General features: G+C 39.2%; 1 protein-coding gene across 2 annotated transcripts in view; it reads right to left on the reverse strand.

Moving 5' to 3' along the window:
• The window catches only part of LOC136877993 (alanine--glyoxylate aminotransferase), a 127,804-nt gene that overhangs the window by 49,199 nt on the left and 60,319 nt on the right, over positions 1 to 18,286 (reverse strand). For both annotated transcript variants that reach the window (XM_067152050.2, XM_067152049.2), the window contains exon 5: positions 12,746 to 12,844. In XM_067152050.2, the coding sequence (XP_067008151.1) occupies positions 12,746 to 12,844 (99 nt within the window). The remainder of the gene's footprint in view (positions 1 to 12,745; positions 12,845 to 18,286) is intronic.

An 18,286-nucleotide genomic window follows, 5' to 3' on the forward strand; every position in this document is an offset into this window, starting at 1 on the left:
TACCCCATCAACAATGGACCATACAAGAATGAGTGCTATAATATTCAGTCATAGGAGAAGGAATAGTTTTAGGCCTGAGACATGACACAAGACAAATGAGGACTCCAGTTGAAACCAGCAATTTGACAACTTTCAGAACAAATGCTAGCAGAGGTGTCATGTTCAAGAGATTCTAGACATTATTGTCAGGTCCCAAAATCCCTATAGGAACCACTTCCTTTTACTGTATGCAGCAAAAGAAACAACACTGAAATGTTATTTAATTATGTTGGTACAGTATGTGTTCAAAATGTGCACCATCACATGCCACACATTGTTCATAATCTTTCTGATGATTATGGAACATGTTGATGAACAAATGTTGCGTAAGGACACAAATAATGATGTTATCTTCTTGCGTAATTTGGGAATATTTGATGATTCGGTCAACATGCCCTATATGCAGGCAACTGGGACCATGAGATCCAGGGAGCAGGAAGGGTACAGGAATGGAGTTCCATGAAAAATTATCCTATCTCCAAAGTGTTGTTGCAGAAGGATGAATGACTTCCAGTGGTGAGGGCTATAGCTCCATCTTGCTGCTTCCATCACCATTGGAGGGGTATGCTTCTGGTGCAGCAAAACCAGCACAACTGGGCTACCAGTAATAATGAAGTTTCTGTAGACTACCTGATCCACTGTCTTTGGATTCTGTGTGGCTTCCTTGATGAAATAAGTGTTACGTCGAACCCGAAAATCTACCCGATATAACGGAATTCGTCAGATAGTTACACAGGTGATGACTTTTATTATTTTCCACAAACAAACTTTATTTACATCATCCTTTCTTGTACAAAAAAAAAACCTGTTCTCCAAACCAAAGAGTATAAAATCTGGTGGGTGCATTCCATTTAGTCTGGATGTAACATACCTCCCATCTTTTGGTTTTCTTTATTCCTCTGTTAACAGAAAACCAAAATGAACCAATAAAAGAATCTGACAATTTGAGAAAACTTGGAAAATCTTCTTAGGTACCAGACATCTCCATTCTCCGCTGAGAAATTGATCAGTGATGCAGATATTTTTCTTCTCTCTTGTTTGATGATGTCATCATCCACGTTGACCTCTGATGTCGGCCATTCCCCTTCTGCCAACTTCAACCAGTGAGGACCCTCCCACCATTTGGAGTCTATAAGGACTTCTTCGGAACAGCCTCGAGATGGAAGGTCAGCTGGATTCTGCTCCCCAGGAAGATGCCTCCAGTCTTCTTGTCTCGTCAGAGATCTAATCTCCTTCACTCGATTGTTCACAAACACTCCCCATGACTCATCTCTCTTGATCCAATACAATGCCGCTGAAGAGTCCGTCCAATAAAACTCCGAGACGTTCAAGCTCAGACTTTCTCTGACCAAGTTTGCTAGTCGACTACCAATACAACATGCCAGGAGTTCCAATCATGGCATCGAAATTTCCTTCAGTGGTGAAACTCTTGTCTTTTCCATGATCAGCTGAACAGAAACAATCTCTTCAGTTCGGGTACATCTTCGTATGAAGACAGCTGCAGCATAAGCACTCCGGCTGGCATCACAAAATGTATGTAAACTCCAGGTTTGTTCAGACCTGCCTACTACGAAATGTCTCGGTATTTTCACTTCAAAAAGTCGCCAAACTTCAGCTTCCCATTTTCTAAACTTCTTCTGTACATCCTCTGGCAATGGATAATCCCACCCCATCTTCGAATTCCAGCTATCCTGAATGAGAAGTTTAGGGAATAAGGTCAGAGGACATGAAAAACCAATGGGATCAAAAATCCTCTGAGCAGATGACAAGATTTTTCTTCGTGTAACACATCCAGTCTCATTTTGAGGCCTCACATCACAGTACAATACATCTTCTTCCTTGTCCCATAATAATTCAAGAACAGGAGAAATCCTCTCAAACGTATTCTCTTTTCCCCTTGAGATGCATTCCCAGCCACGTAGTTCAAATCTGGCTCCTGAAAGTAGTTTCATAGATTTCTCAACAAATTGGGCCGTTTCCTCCTCTGAATCAAGGGATGTTACGCAGTTGTCGACATAGAATTAGCTTTTTAATAGTTGTGCTGTTTCTTGCAGTTCAGGAGGGCTGTTTTCTAAATGGAGATCAAGAACAGCACCCAACAAGAATGGACTACACTTGTGCCCAAATACAACTCGTCGATGTCGGAATATCTTGAATTTTTCGTTGGAGGAATCCTCCCACCATAGGAATCTCAAGAAATCTCTGTCTGAAGGAGCAACAGAAATTTGCAGAAAGGCCCTTTTTATGTCCGAAATTACTCCAATTTCACAACGGCGAAACCTGATCAGAATAGGTGGAATTTGTTCCAGCAGATTTGGTCCTTTCTCCAGGCACTCATTCAGAGATGGACTTTCCTTCCCCCTGCAAGAAGCATCAAATACGGGTCTTAACGGTGTGGTTGAATTTTCTTTGAATACACCTCTGTGAGGTAAATAGTGACATTTATTCTCAAGGTTTTGAAAGGGTACCTCTTCAATCACCCCTTCTTGAAGCCAATCCCGAAACACAACATTGTATTCCTGATACTTGTTGCTACTCAACAGTTTGTTAGTTGTCATCCTGCATCTCTTCTCAGCAATTTCCAAATTGTCGCGGAGCTCCTCAGATACCTCATTCCATGGTAGATGGACTTCGTAACGGCCTTCCTCGTTGATTGAGACAGTCTTCTTAAAATGATCCAAGGTAGCCATTTCTATTTCTTTCTTCGATGTCCTCTCAGGAGGATCCCTAATTCCCAGGGTGTCCAACTTCCATAAATCAGTGATTGCAGTGTTTAAAGTCAACATCGACGATACCACCATACTGGATGAGTCTGAGAGACTGTTCAGAGATAGCCTCCCCATAACAACCCACCCAAGTCGAGTCTCAACAGCCACTGGTCCACATTTCATGTTTTTTATTCTTCCAGTGAGAAGTGTTCCGTAGGTGTCCGCTCCTAAAAGAAGTTCAATTTCAGGCGTCCCTTCTCCAGAATCAGAGAGGAAGATTCTATTTTTTTCAAGTTCTTTCATCCAAGGACCACTTTGGATTCTAGGGACAGTACCACAAATAATCGGTTGATCCAATACAGGGATCTTACATGTGTACCTGCCATCTAAACTGCTCAACTGTATTTGATAATTAAAATGTAGATACTCTTTTGATTCAGTTCCTCCAAACAGAGCATGAATCATGTTTTCAGATCCCGACGGTTCCAGTCCGATGGTATCTACCAGTTTCTTTAATATGTATGATCGTTGTGATCCACTATCTATGAGTGCTCTTACTACCCGATCCCCTTTTCTTCCTGTGATCTTCACCAACAAGGTCTGCAGAAGAACATCCTGACTACAGTTTTGGTTACCCAAGGTAGCACTGGCACCTTCCTTTTCATCTTGTGTTTGTTCCACATTTTCCTTGGAAATATTTGAAGGTAATGTTGGGCACATTAGAACAACATGTTTCTTTCCACAGAAGTGACACATTACATTACCCTTACAGATCTTGGCAACAAGACCAGGTCTCAAGCACTGAAAACAATACCTTGCTTTCATCAAAATATTCTTTCTTTCCACTAGAGTCATCTTCTGCACCTTGAAGCACTCTTTGCTCTCATGAGATTTTCTGCAGAATACACATACATTTCCAAGATCTTTAATGTCTCCTGTGAACAGACTACCAGCAGTAGCCATGTTTTCCATTTCGTTTAACCTAGGTTTCTGCTTTGTAGGCTTCTGATTTGCTGTATTAAACCCTCCTTGGGCAAGTGCTACCCTCTGTTCACCTTCCACTTCATTCTTAAGAAATAACATCAGTTGCGAGAGTTTGTCACAGTATAAATCCTCGGTAGAGTCACTAACAGGGTGATGGACAGGATTTCTAAGCCATATTCTCAGCAAGTCTTCTGGTAGAGATGACTCAACTAACGGAAACAAGAATGCAGCGTACTTGTCAGCAGTCATGCCCAGAGATTCAAGGGATCGAAGGTGGGATTCTAAGCAATCGTAGAGCTTTAGGAGAGTTAGTCTTTGTGTTGAAGAAACATTTTGAATCACAAGTCCAAGTAGTTCGCGAACATAAAATTCTACGAGTAATTCTTCTTTTCCGAATCTACTTTTAAGACACTGAACTGCACTATCATAATTTTTAGCTGTTGGAGGGAAACTAGTTACAACCTCCCTAGCTCTACTTCCTTCAACAGTACATTGGATCAAATATTGAAATTTATCTTCTTTTTCTATGTCTGAGTCGTCATGAATTCGACGAAACTGACTCCAAAACCCTAACCAGTCCCTAACCTCTCCGGAAAATTTTCGAAGTTCAATTTTCGGCAGTTTGAGCTTTTTCTGTGAGAAACCTACGAAACCATCAGTCGATATTTGATTTCCTTCATTTGTACGTTGTGATAATACAACACACTCCATTCTCTGACGAGCTTCATCTACTTTATCACGATATTCATTCATTTTATCGTATTCATTTGTGTATCGTTCTTCGTCACTGTCGTCGAGAAGCAGTTCTAATATTTTCTCATCGGCATCCTTCAGTTCATTTTCTAGTCGTTCTAGTTTAGTAAAATGCAATCTTACCTTGTTGGGGTCTATTTCCGCCATCACCGCATCGTATGTTTTCGTGAACATCGCACGTATTGGTTTTCGCGATTTAGTCAACTTATCCATTTCAAGTTACTGCTTTGTTCACGTCCTGTTACGGTCGCCACTAATGTTACGTTGAACCCGAAAATCTACCCGATATAACGGAATTCGTCAGATAGTTACACAGGTGATGACTTTTATTATTTTCCACAAACAAACTTTATTTACATCATCCTTTCTTGTACAAAAAAAACCTGTTCTCCAAACCAAAGAGTATAAAATCTGGTGGGTGCATTCCATTTAGTCTCTGGATGTAACAATAAGGGTCCAATATTCCATAATCAGACAGGCGCATCAAACTGTAATGTGTGCACTTTGTAGTGGTTTCTGTATAATGATACCAGTCTGTTCAAACCATAAAAAAATGAGTTGTTGTCAAATGATGTAGCCATCAAAGTGAAGATGTCTTTCATCTGAAAACCATAATGTTGTTGGAGAAATTTGGATCCTTGGACAATACTCGGTTGGAATACTGTAATCAGGCTCACTCATCCCTTTCTGTCAGTTGCTGAACAACTTGAATGCAGTATGCAAATCCACCCAGCTCTTTAAAACATCCATTGAACAGACCTGTCACTCAAACTGAGTTTCAGTGATGTTCTGTCTTCTAAAATCTGCCTCCCCCTCCTTCTCATCTCTCTCTTACACCTACTGTATTCTATACATTATTTGAGAGAGGCCTACTTTCCTTAATGTCCTCTGAGAGAATCCTAATTATCTCCCTCAAACTCTCCAACTCCTCCCTCATACTTCTTAATGCCTGACTATGGAAGCAGAAACAGCAGGGGAGTGTCTTTGGCTATGAATGGAATCCTACAACCTTAAATACATTTATTAATATTTAATAACACATGTTACAGAACATAATAAAATGCTATCTATTATGAAAACTTGATTAAATTTAAATATTAAAATGGGTTAGAACAATTAAATAAGGCCGTAAGGAGAAGCATAGTGGGTGACCGTCTGTCATTACTGAAGACTTGGTGCAAAAAGTTCATTCAAATGTTAGAGAAAACAGACTGTCTACAATTTTATCATTAAGTTGTGAGTTGCCTGAAATTTCAAGGAGTGTTCTTTATGAAATTGTGTCAGGACGCTTAGATTTTCGGAAGTTGTGCTGAGTACCAAGGTTGCTGACAGAGATACACAAAACCAAGCGTGTAGGCAGTGCTTTGACTTTCCTTGAGCGGTACAGCAATGAAGGTGATGCGCTCCTAAGCCGAGTTGTCACCGACAATGAAACATGAGTGGCTTATGTTTCACTGGAATCAAAACAGAAATCCATGGAATGGAGACACTCACCATCACCCAAGGAAATGAAGTCCAAGCAAACAATGTCAGCTTGCAAGCTCATATGCACTGTGTTTTGAGATAGGCAGGGTGTGCTACTTTGGATCTTTTGCACTGGGGTGACACAATAAATGCTGAAACCTCTCTTGGTCAACTGTTGTTCTTCTCTGATCCTGACGTTTCTAGGTTTGACAGTTTTGACATTTGAGTTACAGTGCCAGTAGCGTACAAAGGGAAGCCACCACCGCCTTCCTAAGTAGCATACATCTGAAGATTTAATGAAGGAGAGGCTAAGCGATTAAGATGGACAGAATGTCTGTGCAACACTCCAAGTGTAAAATTTGATGCACATGAGAGAAGAAATCTAAGAATGAAATGTTTAAGATTCTATAAAACTTAATGATAAAAAAAATGCAAAAAGGTAAATTGTTGGCGCTAACAAGAATTGCATGTCGCTTTTTTGTTAGCATCTCAATTAATTGAGGTGGACCTGTCATAAAGATTCACACAAGGTTTGCTAGACCTTACCCAGACTCATGGACACTACTACATTTGCTTCCTCTTTTCTTTTTTGTTGCCGCACAACTACATCACTACCCCATCTTTGTTTTGTTTATAGCCATATCCCTCATATATAAGGCAAGGGTTACCTCTCTTACTTGAAATAAACTCCATAAAGAACCGGACTGAACCAAAGTTAGACACAGAATGACAATCATAGGATATAAACTTCATGGTTCATTTGTTTTATGTCAATTGTGTGTATGTACATTTGTTTAGTTATTAGATGTTTTATATTAAGGCTAAAGATGGCCAGCGCAGGCCAAAACTAGTCCCTAGTTAATGTAAAGCAAAATATTGCGTATTATAGTATTGCAAGGTGGACCATTACAACATTAATTTAATAATTATACAGAATGACAAGTTATCAAACCAAATGTGTACTCTATTCTCGAGCAGGGGTTTTCAAAGAGATCTGTCACAATTAGTCAACATTCCGTTGCTAAAAGAAAATCAGGACAATGAGAGTTTATAGTTTGTTGCTAATGGGACATTTAATGGTCACATCACGATCCATTACTAATGGGAATCATCGCTAACAGGAAGACACCGGTTAGAGAACTAGTGCAAGTGGAATCAATGCAGGATAGGATAGAGGAATCGAGGCTTAGATGGTATGGACACATGAAGAGAATGGAGAAGAAGAGAATGCCCAGGAAATGCATAAGATGAGAGTGGAAGGTAGGAAAAAAAGGGGAAGTCCAAGGTAGAGATGGCTGAAAAGGAATGGAGGAGCTGGTAAATAAAATAGTGGAGGAATGGACCAAAGTGATGACAGAAAGAAGCTGTGAAGACAGAGGATGATGGAGAGGCTTATGCTCTGAACAGACCCAGCCAGTGGTGATAAATCTAGGCATACATTTCCAGTGGTTGTCAAGGGACCTTTATTACTTTGGTGTGTATGTACACCATATTTACTTGTGTATATCTTGCCGTATCTTTCTGAAAATCCAAGCTTAAAAATCAGTGTGCAAGATATATTGTACTGTATAATTAGCGATTTATACGAAATAAACAACCTCTTTATTGACAGTCGCCATTACATCCAAAGCATAAAAAACAATCATCTTCTCTCTGATCTTACAACACACACATCGATCTCCTGTATATCGATAGTACACTACATCACTCCCTTTTTTCTTTTTCTTTTTTTTTTTTACTTTAAATCGTAGTCTGACAAAAATCCTGGGGGTTTCCTCTCCCGTTGACTTCGTCTCGGTCCCGATTCTTGACTTCCTTCTTCTTCTTTCTTCTCTGGTTGATATTCTTCTTCTTCTTCTTCTGGTTCCTCTGGTTGCTCTTTCACACTCTCTGACTCGTCCTCAGACAACAGCTCATGAAAAGACCGGAAGAAGGTAGAGTTGCGAGTTATTTGTCTACCATCCGAAGTCTCTACTGTCACAGCGTTGCCATTCTTCTTGACGACTTTCAAGGGTGTGGGTCCAAATGTAGTTGAAAATTTGTTTACTTCGGGGTTACGCATCAAAACCTTGTCGCCCTCTGATAATTTATTTTCTCTGGCCCCACGTCTAATGTCCGCGTATTCTCCCTTTTTGAACTTTTGAATAAGGTCTCGTTCCACCACCTCCTCTAATATTTTTTCTGTCTTGTATGGGGCCAGACCGGGAATTTTGTCCCTCAATTTTCTGTTAAAAAATAACTCCGCCGGACTAACTCCTGTAGTCTGGTGCTCATGGTTCCGGTACATCAGTAGGTACTTGTTTAGCTCTAACTCCCAATCTAATTTCATGGCATTGGCAATCTGTAGTCGTTGAGTTATCCCTGGGTTCAGTCTTTCCACTGTGCCATTTGCTTGTGGGTGTAACGGGGTAACTCTGTGGTGATGAATTCCACACTGTTGCAGGTAATTTTCCGTCTCTGCGCTGACGAAGTTCGTTACTGACTTGTTACTTCCATGAAACGGCTAAAATAATCTATCACGATCAATAGTTGTACCCCATTAGGGAAAGGACCCAAAATATCAGCAGCTATTCGTTCCCAAGGCTTTTTAGGAATTACTGTCGGAGATATTTTTTCGGGTTTCTCGGGTTTACTGGTAATCTGACAACCCAGACATGTTCTCACTGTCCGTTCCGCTGCTTTGTCCATTCCAGGCCACCATACTTTAGATCTGAGTCTGTTTTTCATTTCCAAAATTCCCGGATGACCCTCGTGTGCCAAACTAAGGACCCTAGTTTGTAAACTTTTCGGAATTACCAACTTAGTTTTCTTTCAGTAATATATTGTCCATGACGCATAATTGTGACATCATCGCCCGAAATGGAAGGAGGTCAACGTCATTACGATCCCAACACCCTGTTAGTAAATGTGACCGGACCTTTTTTAGAGTGGGATCAATTTTTGAAGCTTGCTCTATTTCTTCCAAAGATAATGCAACTGGTGCCAAATACGTAGCCAAGTGCATCAGATAATTGTCCTTCTCGGCTTCACCGATTGAATTCTCACTTAACCGTGATAAAGGATCTGCTATGTTATTTTTCCCCTTTACATACTTAACCTGGAAGTCAAAAGATTGGAGTCTCAGAAGCCAACGTTCAATTCTCGCGCAGGGTTTTGATCTAGGCCCAAAAATTACCTCTAGTGGTTTATGGTCCGTATACAGGCAAAACTGCTTACCCGTCAGGAAAATCCTTAGACGCTCACACGCCCAGACAATCCCAAGTGCTTCTTTCTCCGTCTGAGAGTACCGTTGTTCGACATCCGACAGGCTGCGACTAACGTAGCAAATTATGCGTGGGATCCCTTCATTGTTCCGTTGTATCAGCACTGCACCAAGTCCTTTTGGGCCAGCGTCTGCCATCACTATCGTTTCGTCCTTGGGGTTGAAATATCCTAAAACTGAACTAGATGTAAGTACTTTTTTTATTTTATTAAAAGCTTCTTGGTGTACTTGTTTCCATACAAACTGTGCAGACTTATGTGTAAGCTGTCGCAGTGGTTCTGTCATGTTTGATATGTTCGGAATAAATCTACTTACATAGTTCAGTAGGCCTAGAAAACCTCTCAGCTCAGACACATTTTGTGGTCTTCTGCAATTTTTCAGAGCCGCCACTCTGTCTTCGGTAGGCCTAATGCCATTAGCTGATATTATGTGACCCAAGAACTTAATTGAAGTTTTACCATATTCACACTTTTCCTCATTCAGTTCAATACCGTGCTCGCGAAAAACTTCAAGAACCTTTTTTAATCTTGAATCATGTATTTCTTTAGTTTCCCCATACACCAGAATGTCATCAATAAATACGTGAACTCCTTTAGGAATCTTGTTCCTTATCAGATGCTCCATTATCTTTTGGAACTCAGGAGCTGCCCGATTCAAACCGAACATTAGCCGCTTGAACCTATATAAGCCTAAATGTGTGCTAAATGTGGTAATCTCCCGTGAGTCTGGATGCAGCTCCACATGGTGAAAAGCTGACCTAACATCCAACTTTGAAAAATATTTGCTTTCACTAATTTCAGGATGTAGGTCTTCCATGGTTGGTAATGGATGACTAGCCTTTAGTACAGCTTTATTTGCCATTCGCATATCGACACACAATCTAACGCTGTCACCTTTTGGAATTGGTACAAGAGGGGAAACCCATCTTGACGGTCCTTCAACCTTTTCAATTATGTCATTTTGCTCCAGCTCAAGGATACGTTCTGCTATTTTTTGTTTTAATGCCAATGGCACCCTCCGCAGAGGTTGAATAACTGGTGGGACTTTCGGATCGATTGGTAATTTAAGCTGAAAATTCTTTATTTTGCCCACCCTCGATGTGTCACAAACCACCGTCTGGTTAACGTGCTCAGAAATTTGTAATATTCCTAGTTTTGTAGCCGAGGAACGTCCCAAAATAGGTGGTCCCCTACCTTTAATAACTACAACAGTGGTACTAATTTTTCTATTGGAATGCGTTATGTCCGCCTCGAACTCTCCTAAAATATCCAACGGATCGGTTCTACCATAAGTGAAAAGTCTTTTCGAACTATTTAGTAATTTTACTTTATCGGTTACCTGCTTCCTTTCAAATTCCTTCCAAGTTCCTTGGTCAATAACATCGCAAGTAGATCCTGAGTCAATAATCAAAACGAAGGGTACCCCTGACAATAGGCAAGTGGTCTTCCCCGTTGTCTCCCGTTTTTTTTCGTCATTTGTAAGAAAGGTGTAGTCTAAATCACTACTACATCCAGGGCCGACTTCATATTTGACGTTGCCCACGTACGAAATTTCGTCATCAACATTTGACTCCCCCGATTCTAACGTATATGTCCTTTTTGTTCTACAACACTTCCGATAGTGCCCTGTTAAATGACAAGCCTGGCAAACGTTGTTTCTTGCAGGGCACTGGGGGTCTCTTGCTAAGTGATTTGTTTCCCCGCAGCGATAACATTTCCTTTCTCCTCTATTTTGATAACTATTATAACTAGTTTTCGGCGGAGCACCAGTGTTTTTGCCACTATTGGAAATAGTTCTTTGTGAAATCCCATAATTCTTCCTATTCGACATACTATACACCTCTTGCTCAGAACCGTCGTCCTTACTAAAATGTGATGTCTGTATGTTTATCATTTCGTGAGCCCGTCCAATGTCAACCAAATCGTCTACTGTGACAGAGGATTTTTCCAATATTCTCTTTCTGACTTCAGCTGATTTACAACCCTCTACGAACTGGTCACATATAAACATGTCCTCTAATTCTTTTTTTGTTGTGGTATCTTTAAAATCACATTTGACAACTTGTTGACGCAACCTAGATATAAAGGCGTCAGATGTTTCACTAACATCCTGTTTCATAGACTTCATAATATGCCGCTCAAATAGCGGATTGCTTTTCGGTAAAAAATGTTTATCTAACAATTCTAAAGTATATTCATGCACAGCTTTACCTGTAGGAATAGTGTTGTGTTCAGGGATGGAATAAAATATGTCTTGCAAGCCTTCTCCACCCGAATGCAGGTAAATTGCCTGTTTTCTAGCAGAATCTGTTATTCCTTTTGCGGCAATATACAGTTCGACCGAACGTTTCCATTTTTTCCATCTAGAAGCAAGGCTGGTGACATCTCCATTTACATCGAAAATTGGTATAGGGCTAGTGCTGCTTCTTTCCATTTTAATATTTTCTGAAGGTTTAGTTGACGGATTTAACCAATGGATTTTACCGACTGCGCCAACGTACTGTATAATTAGCGATTTATACGAAATAAACAACCTCTTTATTGACAGTCGCCATTACATCCAAAGCATAAAAAACAATCATCTTCTCTCTGATCTTACAACACACACATCGATCTCCTGTATATCGATAGTACACTACATATATGCAGGAAGATAGTAAATCGAATGTGATTAGAATGAAAATACTTTTTAAATGTAATAAATTGTGCATAATAGATAGCATTTTATTATGTTCTGTAACATGTGTTATTGAATATTAATTAAAGTATGCAAGGTTGTAGGATCCCATTTATAGCCAAATACACTCCCCTGCTGTCCCTGCTTCCATTTCACCATACATAAAAAGAAAAAAATATTACGCCAACTACTAGCACTCATCATGTACTATGCATATTTTTTTATTTACAGGTATACCTGGAACTGTTTATTAAATATTAGTGTGGTCACATTAAATTCTCTGCTCGCAGCATGATTACTGTGTTTATCTGCAAATTAAATCACTCAAATTGTAAAATTTGTTGTAAAACTTCAATGCTTCTCCATAACTCACCTATAAGCAAAGTCACGCTAGAAAGCAAATTAAAGTACTGTAACTCACAGGACACATATGCCTCATATCGTATACTAGCATATACTGAAATTACAGTCAATTCAACAGTGTCACATTCCATCTAGCTCAATAGGCCTCTCACCAAACAAGGGAAGAGAGCTGCTGCGACTAAGATAAGTGGAGGATTCTGGCAGACAGTTTGGCCTTGAAATGAGAGCAGGCATAAATGAAACAGGGTGTACCCTTTGTATTTATACTATCACATGAATAAAAACTGAAGAAAGTTATCAGCATGGATTATATTTCTCCTTTATCTCCAGATCAAGAATCAGGATGCATGATATACATGATGGCAAGATATACACAGGTAAATACAGTATATATGCAGCATTAGAATTTTGACTGAATTTTGTCTTAGAATCCAAAAGTAGCTAAGTATCTGCTGAGAAATTGCAAGTATTTAGTTACAATAATATAGATACTTACAGTCTTTCTTTATCACCAAAGCAGCCCCAGTATTTCCCCAAAGTAATAGCATCAAAATATCGTACAGGACCAGGAGATTTGCGAGACATTATTTTCTTCCTGAAATCATTATCATAAATAATAGCTTCAGATAACATCGAGAAACCAAACAGTACTATATAAAAAGTTCATCAAATTAAGGGCATATCATCATTAATATATTTAATAAACTTCACGTAATATATTTTTCATTAAAGGAATAAAAATAGTCCATAAGAAGGAGAAGTATTAGTAAAGTTAACATTGTATTGTATAGCGTACTTGTAACATCATATACACTGCAGAAAGGTATCGGTAAATAAACAATTAAAATAGGAAAAAATAATGTGTTTCAAATGCTGCAATTATGCCCAGATGCAATAAGGCCAGACAGAATGATTTGAAATTGAAGTCAGACAGAGACAAGAATTCCAAGGAATATTAAAATGATTTCAAGAAATTTGAGAAAATTTTGGCTCATATCTACAACTTATTTACTGATTATATGAACCCAATGCATGACTATATTTGTAGTAGAAGGATTTTCTTACCTTTTATATACAACAGAATTCATGGATCACTTTGCTAATGATAAGAAAAGTAATGTTTGATTGTAATTACTTATGATAATATTGTAACAATCTGAAACTTCAGTATTTCACACTCATAACTTATTATGTAATATGGTAACAAACTGCACAACACTTTTGAGTAGATAATGTGCATTAAAATGTCCATCTTTTGGCTACTGCTATTATAAGAGTTACATACTGATATTGTAATTTCTACTTATACTGCAAAGAACAGTACAAATGATTACTGATCAAACAAAACAAAAATAAAACAATTCTTAACATTACTGAATTATGTTTTGTATTGTCACTGAACACAGTACAGGAAATTTTTCTTCCATCACTGAACCTTAGTGAACCTTAATATCAAGGATGCAGTTCAAGAAGTTACAGAATGTTGTTTATTGTAACACAGAGATACACAACCTGGAACTGTAAACTTTTACAAACTCATTTTTTTTCCTTCCCAATTACTAACACAAACAAACGGTAATAATGACAAGGTTACAATTTGGTTTTTTAGTGAAGTTTGTTGCTTCTTCACTCTGGCTGAGTACCATGTATGGCCTCCTCTGGCATTGTTCAGGCCTCTGACACCCTGTGGCAAACTTGCAATCACTACACTGACATCATCCTGAGGAAGAAGGTCCCATTCCATCTGGGCATCTCTAATGAGGTCTGGAGACTCTGTGGAGATTGTGGATGATTGAAAACAGCTGTTTTCAACCTGTCCCTTTCATGCTCAATGCAATTCATGTTCAGTAAATTATTTGGCCAATTCATATGGTTGATACCCGTCCTCATGAAGTTCCTCACTGATGCACCTCGAGGAGGGTAAGCATTGTCATCAACAAAAATGAATTCAGTGCCATATTCATGGTCAAAGAATTTCATCTATGTATCGATGGGCAGTTAACATCCCTCAAATTTATATCAAATGTGTATGATGGCCATGTATAATCCCACCCCAAAACGTTATACCAATGCATGCACATCTTGAACATGCTGGTACTTTCCACCATGTCCTTTACATCTTAACACCCTTCGCCGTCGTGTATCTGGCCTAAGTGATAGCCTTGTTTCATCTGCAAAGATGACATTATGCCATTCATCCTAACCCCAGTTAAGATGTTGGTCATCTTGTCCTCTCAACATGATGATGTTATTCTAGCAGAACACATTGAATTTTTTGAAATGACCTTAATTGGGCACTATGCAGCCAAAGTATACAGTTTGTGGATATACACAGCCTTAGTTGCCCTCAAGACGTTTCGTAATTGTTGAGCACTCCAAATTGGTCTCCTCTGTCCTGTTACACGAATATACTGATCTTGATATGGCGTTGTTACCCTTGGTCAGCCAGTCGCATCACTGGTTTCACAGTATCTTTTCCATGTTTTTAACACTGAACTTTGAGTAACACCTATGATACATGATACTGTTGCTTGTGTATGTCCATCTTGAATCAATGTCACAATTCAGGCTTGGTCAAACTGGGAAATATGCATAACACATGAAACATAAACACTAGCTAAAGCTTGTACTGCGCTGTGTACACTACTACTAGTCTTCGCCTGAAATGGCATAGTTCACCCCAAGCTCAATGCAGACTGTAGGTAGTGACATCTGCTTGTATTGCTAACAATCAATTGAATTACTTGTGTGTATACAGTCTTCTCTACCACTTACAACAGGGCTACACATGCCCTACCATAATTATAACGTGCCTAATCCCAGAATATTCCAAACTTCTTTCTGATGATGCTTTCAGTCCCTCATAAAGGCATGAGGCACTGGTGGGATGAATTGTAGTAGAATTCTGGGAGACTTCAGCTTTTGTAGATTGATACTATTCCTCATAGAATACATTGTAGGTACAAGAAAAGGAACAAGCAATTTTCTTTTGTTAGATAGTTTACTTTGGAATTTTTTTTTTCTTTTGTTATTGGTTTAATATTGCACTAACACATCGAAGGTTTTCGGCAACACTAGAATGGGAAAGTGATAGGATTGGAAAGGTGTCAGCTATTGCTTTAATTAAGGTGTGAAAATGGGAAACCACAGAAAACCATCTTTAAGGGCTGGTGATGGTGGGATTGTGAATCTCCCATGCCAATTCCTTATATTCTGCCCAGTTGGCTGGGTCTCAATACCTTTGCCAATTTCTTACAGTACATATTTTTAATGTATATCAATTCCAAAAGAAATCAAGCATGGCGTCGTTTCTGTGGTGGTAAGTGGACTGAAATATATGCCGCAAACCACTCATATTTATAGTATGGCTGGCACCTGTTCCCTGCACAGTCCACACATTTTCACATGAACCCTGATTTAAAAATTATTATTCATCTGGGTTCAATAGTGTGTTTTCATCTTGTGGTCTCCTGCAAGGTTACGAATGTGACTGCTGTGTGAATGGGCCAAAATGGAATTTTTAGCATTATTTAGAATGTATTTCCGAACAATCTGCATCTTACTATAGAGATGCTAAACAGTCTGGTCAATATCATTCCTAGTATTTAAGCCGAAAGGTTCTTAATTATTATTGACATGGCATGTAAATTTATTATAGATTAAGTTGAAATCTGAAACAGTAAGAGATGGCTCATGTAACCTAACCTGTGTAAGATAAAAGATGATGGGGTTGTGGTCCAAATTTAAAGCATTATAAACTACAGAATCAATAGTTTGGTTATAAAATTTAGTAACTGCAATGTCAGTAACATTGGGGAGTCTGCTGTTACAGGATAAATAGTAGGTTCCGTCATGCCAAACACCCTGGTAGCATTTTCCCTCATGTTGCTGTAATATTTTCCCCGTAGGGTTTGGTAACCGTGAGTGCCAGTCTGGATGTTTCGAATTTAGGTCACCAGCAATAATAGACAGGATATGTGACAGATGTTCAATAATGTATGCAGTGTGCAGAGGTGGAGCGGGGGGAGTGTAAAAATTTTCATGTCTAATCTCAATACTGAGTGACTCAATAACAGACTGAGGGATGGGGTCAGTTTAAATGATGAGTAAGTTTGGACTTAATCAACACAGCCACACTCCCACCCTCAATTTCTAGCCTATCTTTGCAAAAGATGGCACAATTTTAAATTTTGAAGGGCATATTTGGTTTTAGCCATGTCTCGCCTAGAAGCATGATGTCAATATTGTGGTCAAAAATAAATGACTCACTTTCATATTTCTGACCAACAACACTGACAATTCCAAGCACACACCATTAAGTCCATTGGCAGAGAAAAATATCCAGATTAGGGTTCTGAGAAATATTGAATTGCAGCATTTCTCAGTACTCCAGTCTTGTCAATTGTTGTCTGACATTGGCTCAGCTTAGTGGTGGTGTCTTTCAGTATAGGCAGAAGTCTATTAAAATTTATCTACCTGCTGATATCTAGAATGCCCAAAAGATCCTATATGGGGACCCCGTATTAGATGGGGCAGGCTTTGCGTGGGCAATCAATCAATCAATCAATCAATGATTAATGATCTTCATTTGGGGCTGTTGTCCAGGTGGCAGATTCCCTATCCATTGTTTTCCAACATTTTTCATAAACGTTTTCAAAGAACTTGGAAATTTATCGGACATTTCCCTAGGCAATTTATTCCAATACCTTGCACCTCATCCTATAAATGAATATTTGCCACAATTTGTCCTCTTGAATTCCAACTTTATCTTTATCTTCTTTTCCTGCACACCCTGCACAAATGAGAGGATAGGGCTGACCTGTCTTGTGGGAAGGTGAGTCCTGTTGATCTGCATTTTCAAGTAGTCATTAACCACATTTTGCTCCATAATGGACCGAAAGTGGTAACAATCTCTCCAGGAGGCTGGATGTTTGCTCCTAAAATTTGGTTGGTGCCTTCATATTGAGGGGACAGGCAGCAGCCAAACGATCATCTCCCCATTTTAAGCATATAAAAGGCATTTTGCAATAGTTAGCTGTGTGTCCCCATCTTTGGCAAGGGTAACATTTCACTAGTCCCTCACGAACCCTGCATGCCTCAATGCTCACCTTGGACCATAAAGATAGTGCAGAGAGTTTATGGTCTTGGAAAAATCTGTATTTGGAAGGCTGACCCTCATGACCATTATGGCAATGAGTAAATTGATGAACAACATGAGGCTCATAGCCCTGCACCATGAGTTCTTCCTTAGCCCAGTCTACTCCTACAGTGGAAACAATATTATGGATGATAACCTTGAGTAAACTCTGAGTCGAGAGCTGGTGAGTATAAAAGGACTTATTATCCTTGACATACTGTTTCATTACAGCATAGTCTTGCTCGTTGTTGTTTGAGTCATCAGTCCATAGACTGGTTTGATGCAGCTCTCCATGCCACCCTATCCTGTGCTAACCTTTTCATTTCTACGTAACTATTGCATCCTACATCTGCTCTAATCTGCTTGTCATATTCATATCTTGGTCTACCCCTACTGTTCTTACCCCCTACACTTCCTTCAAAAACCAACTGAACAAGTCCTGGGTGTCTCAAGATGTGTCCTATCATTCTATCTCTTCTTCTCGTCAAATTTAGCCAAATCGATCTCCTCTCACCAATTTGATTCAGTATCTCTTCATTCGTGATTCGATCTATCCATCTCACCTTCAGCATTCTTCTGTAACACCATATTTCAAAAGCTTCTATTCTCTTTCTTTCTGAGCCAGTTATTGTCCATGTTTCACTTCCATACAATGCCACGCTCCACACGAAAGTCTTCAAAAACATCTTTCTAATTCCGATATCAATGTTTGAAGTGAGCAAATTTCTTTTCTTAAGAAAGCTCTTCCTTGCTTGTGTTAGTCTGCATTTCATGTCCTCCTTACTTCTGCCATCGTTAGTTATTTTACTACCCAAGTAACAATATTCATCTACTTCCTTTAAGACTTCATTTCCTAATCTAATATTTCCTGCATCACCTGCCTTCGTTCGACTGCACTCC

The sequence above is a fragment of the Anabrus simplex genome, chromosome 1, assembly GCF_040414725.1.
Source record: "Anabrus simplex isolate iqAnaSimp1 chromosome 1, ASM4041472v1, whole genome shotgun sequence".
In the NCBI taxonomy this organism is placed as follows: Eukaryota; Metazoa; Arthropoda; class Insecta; order Orthoptera; family Tettigoniidae; genus Anabrus; species Anabrus simplex.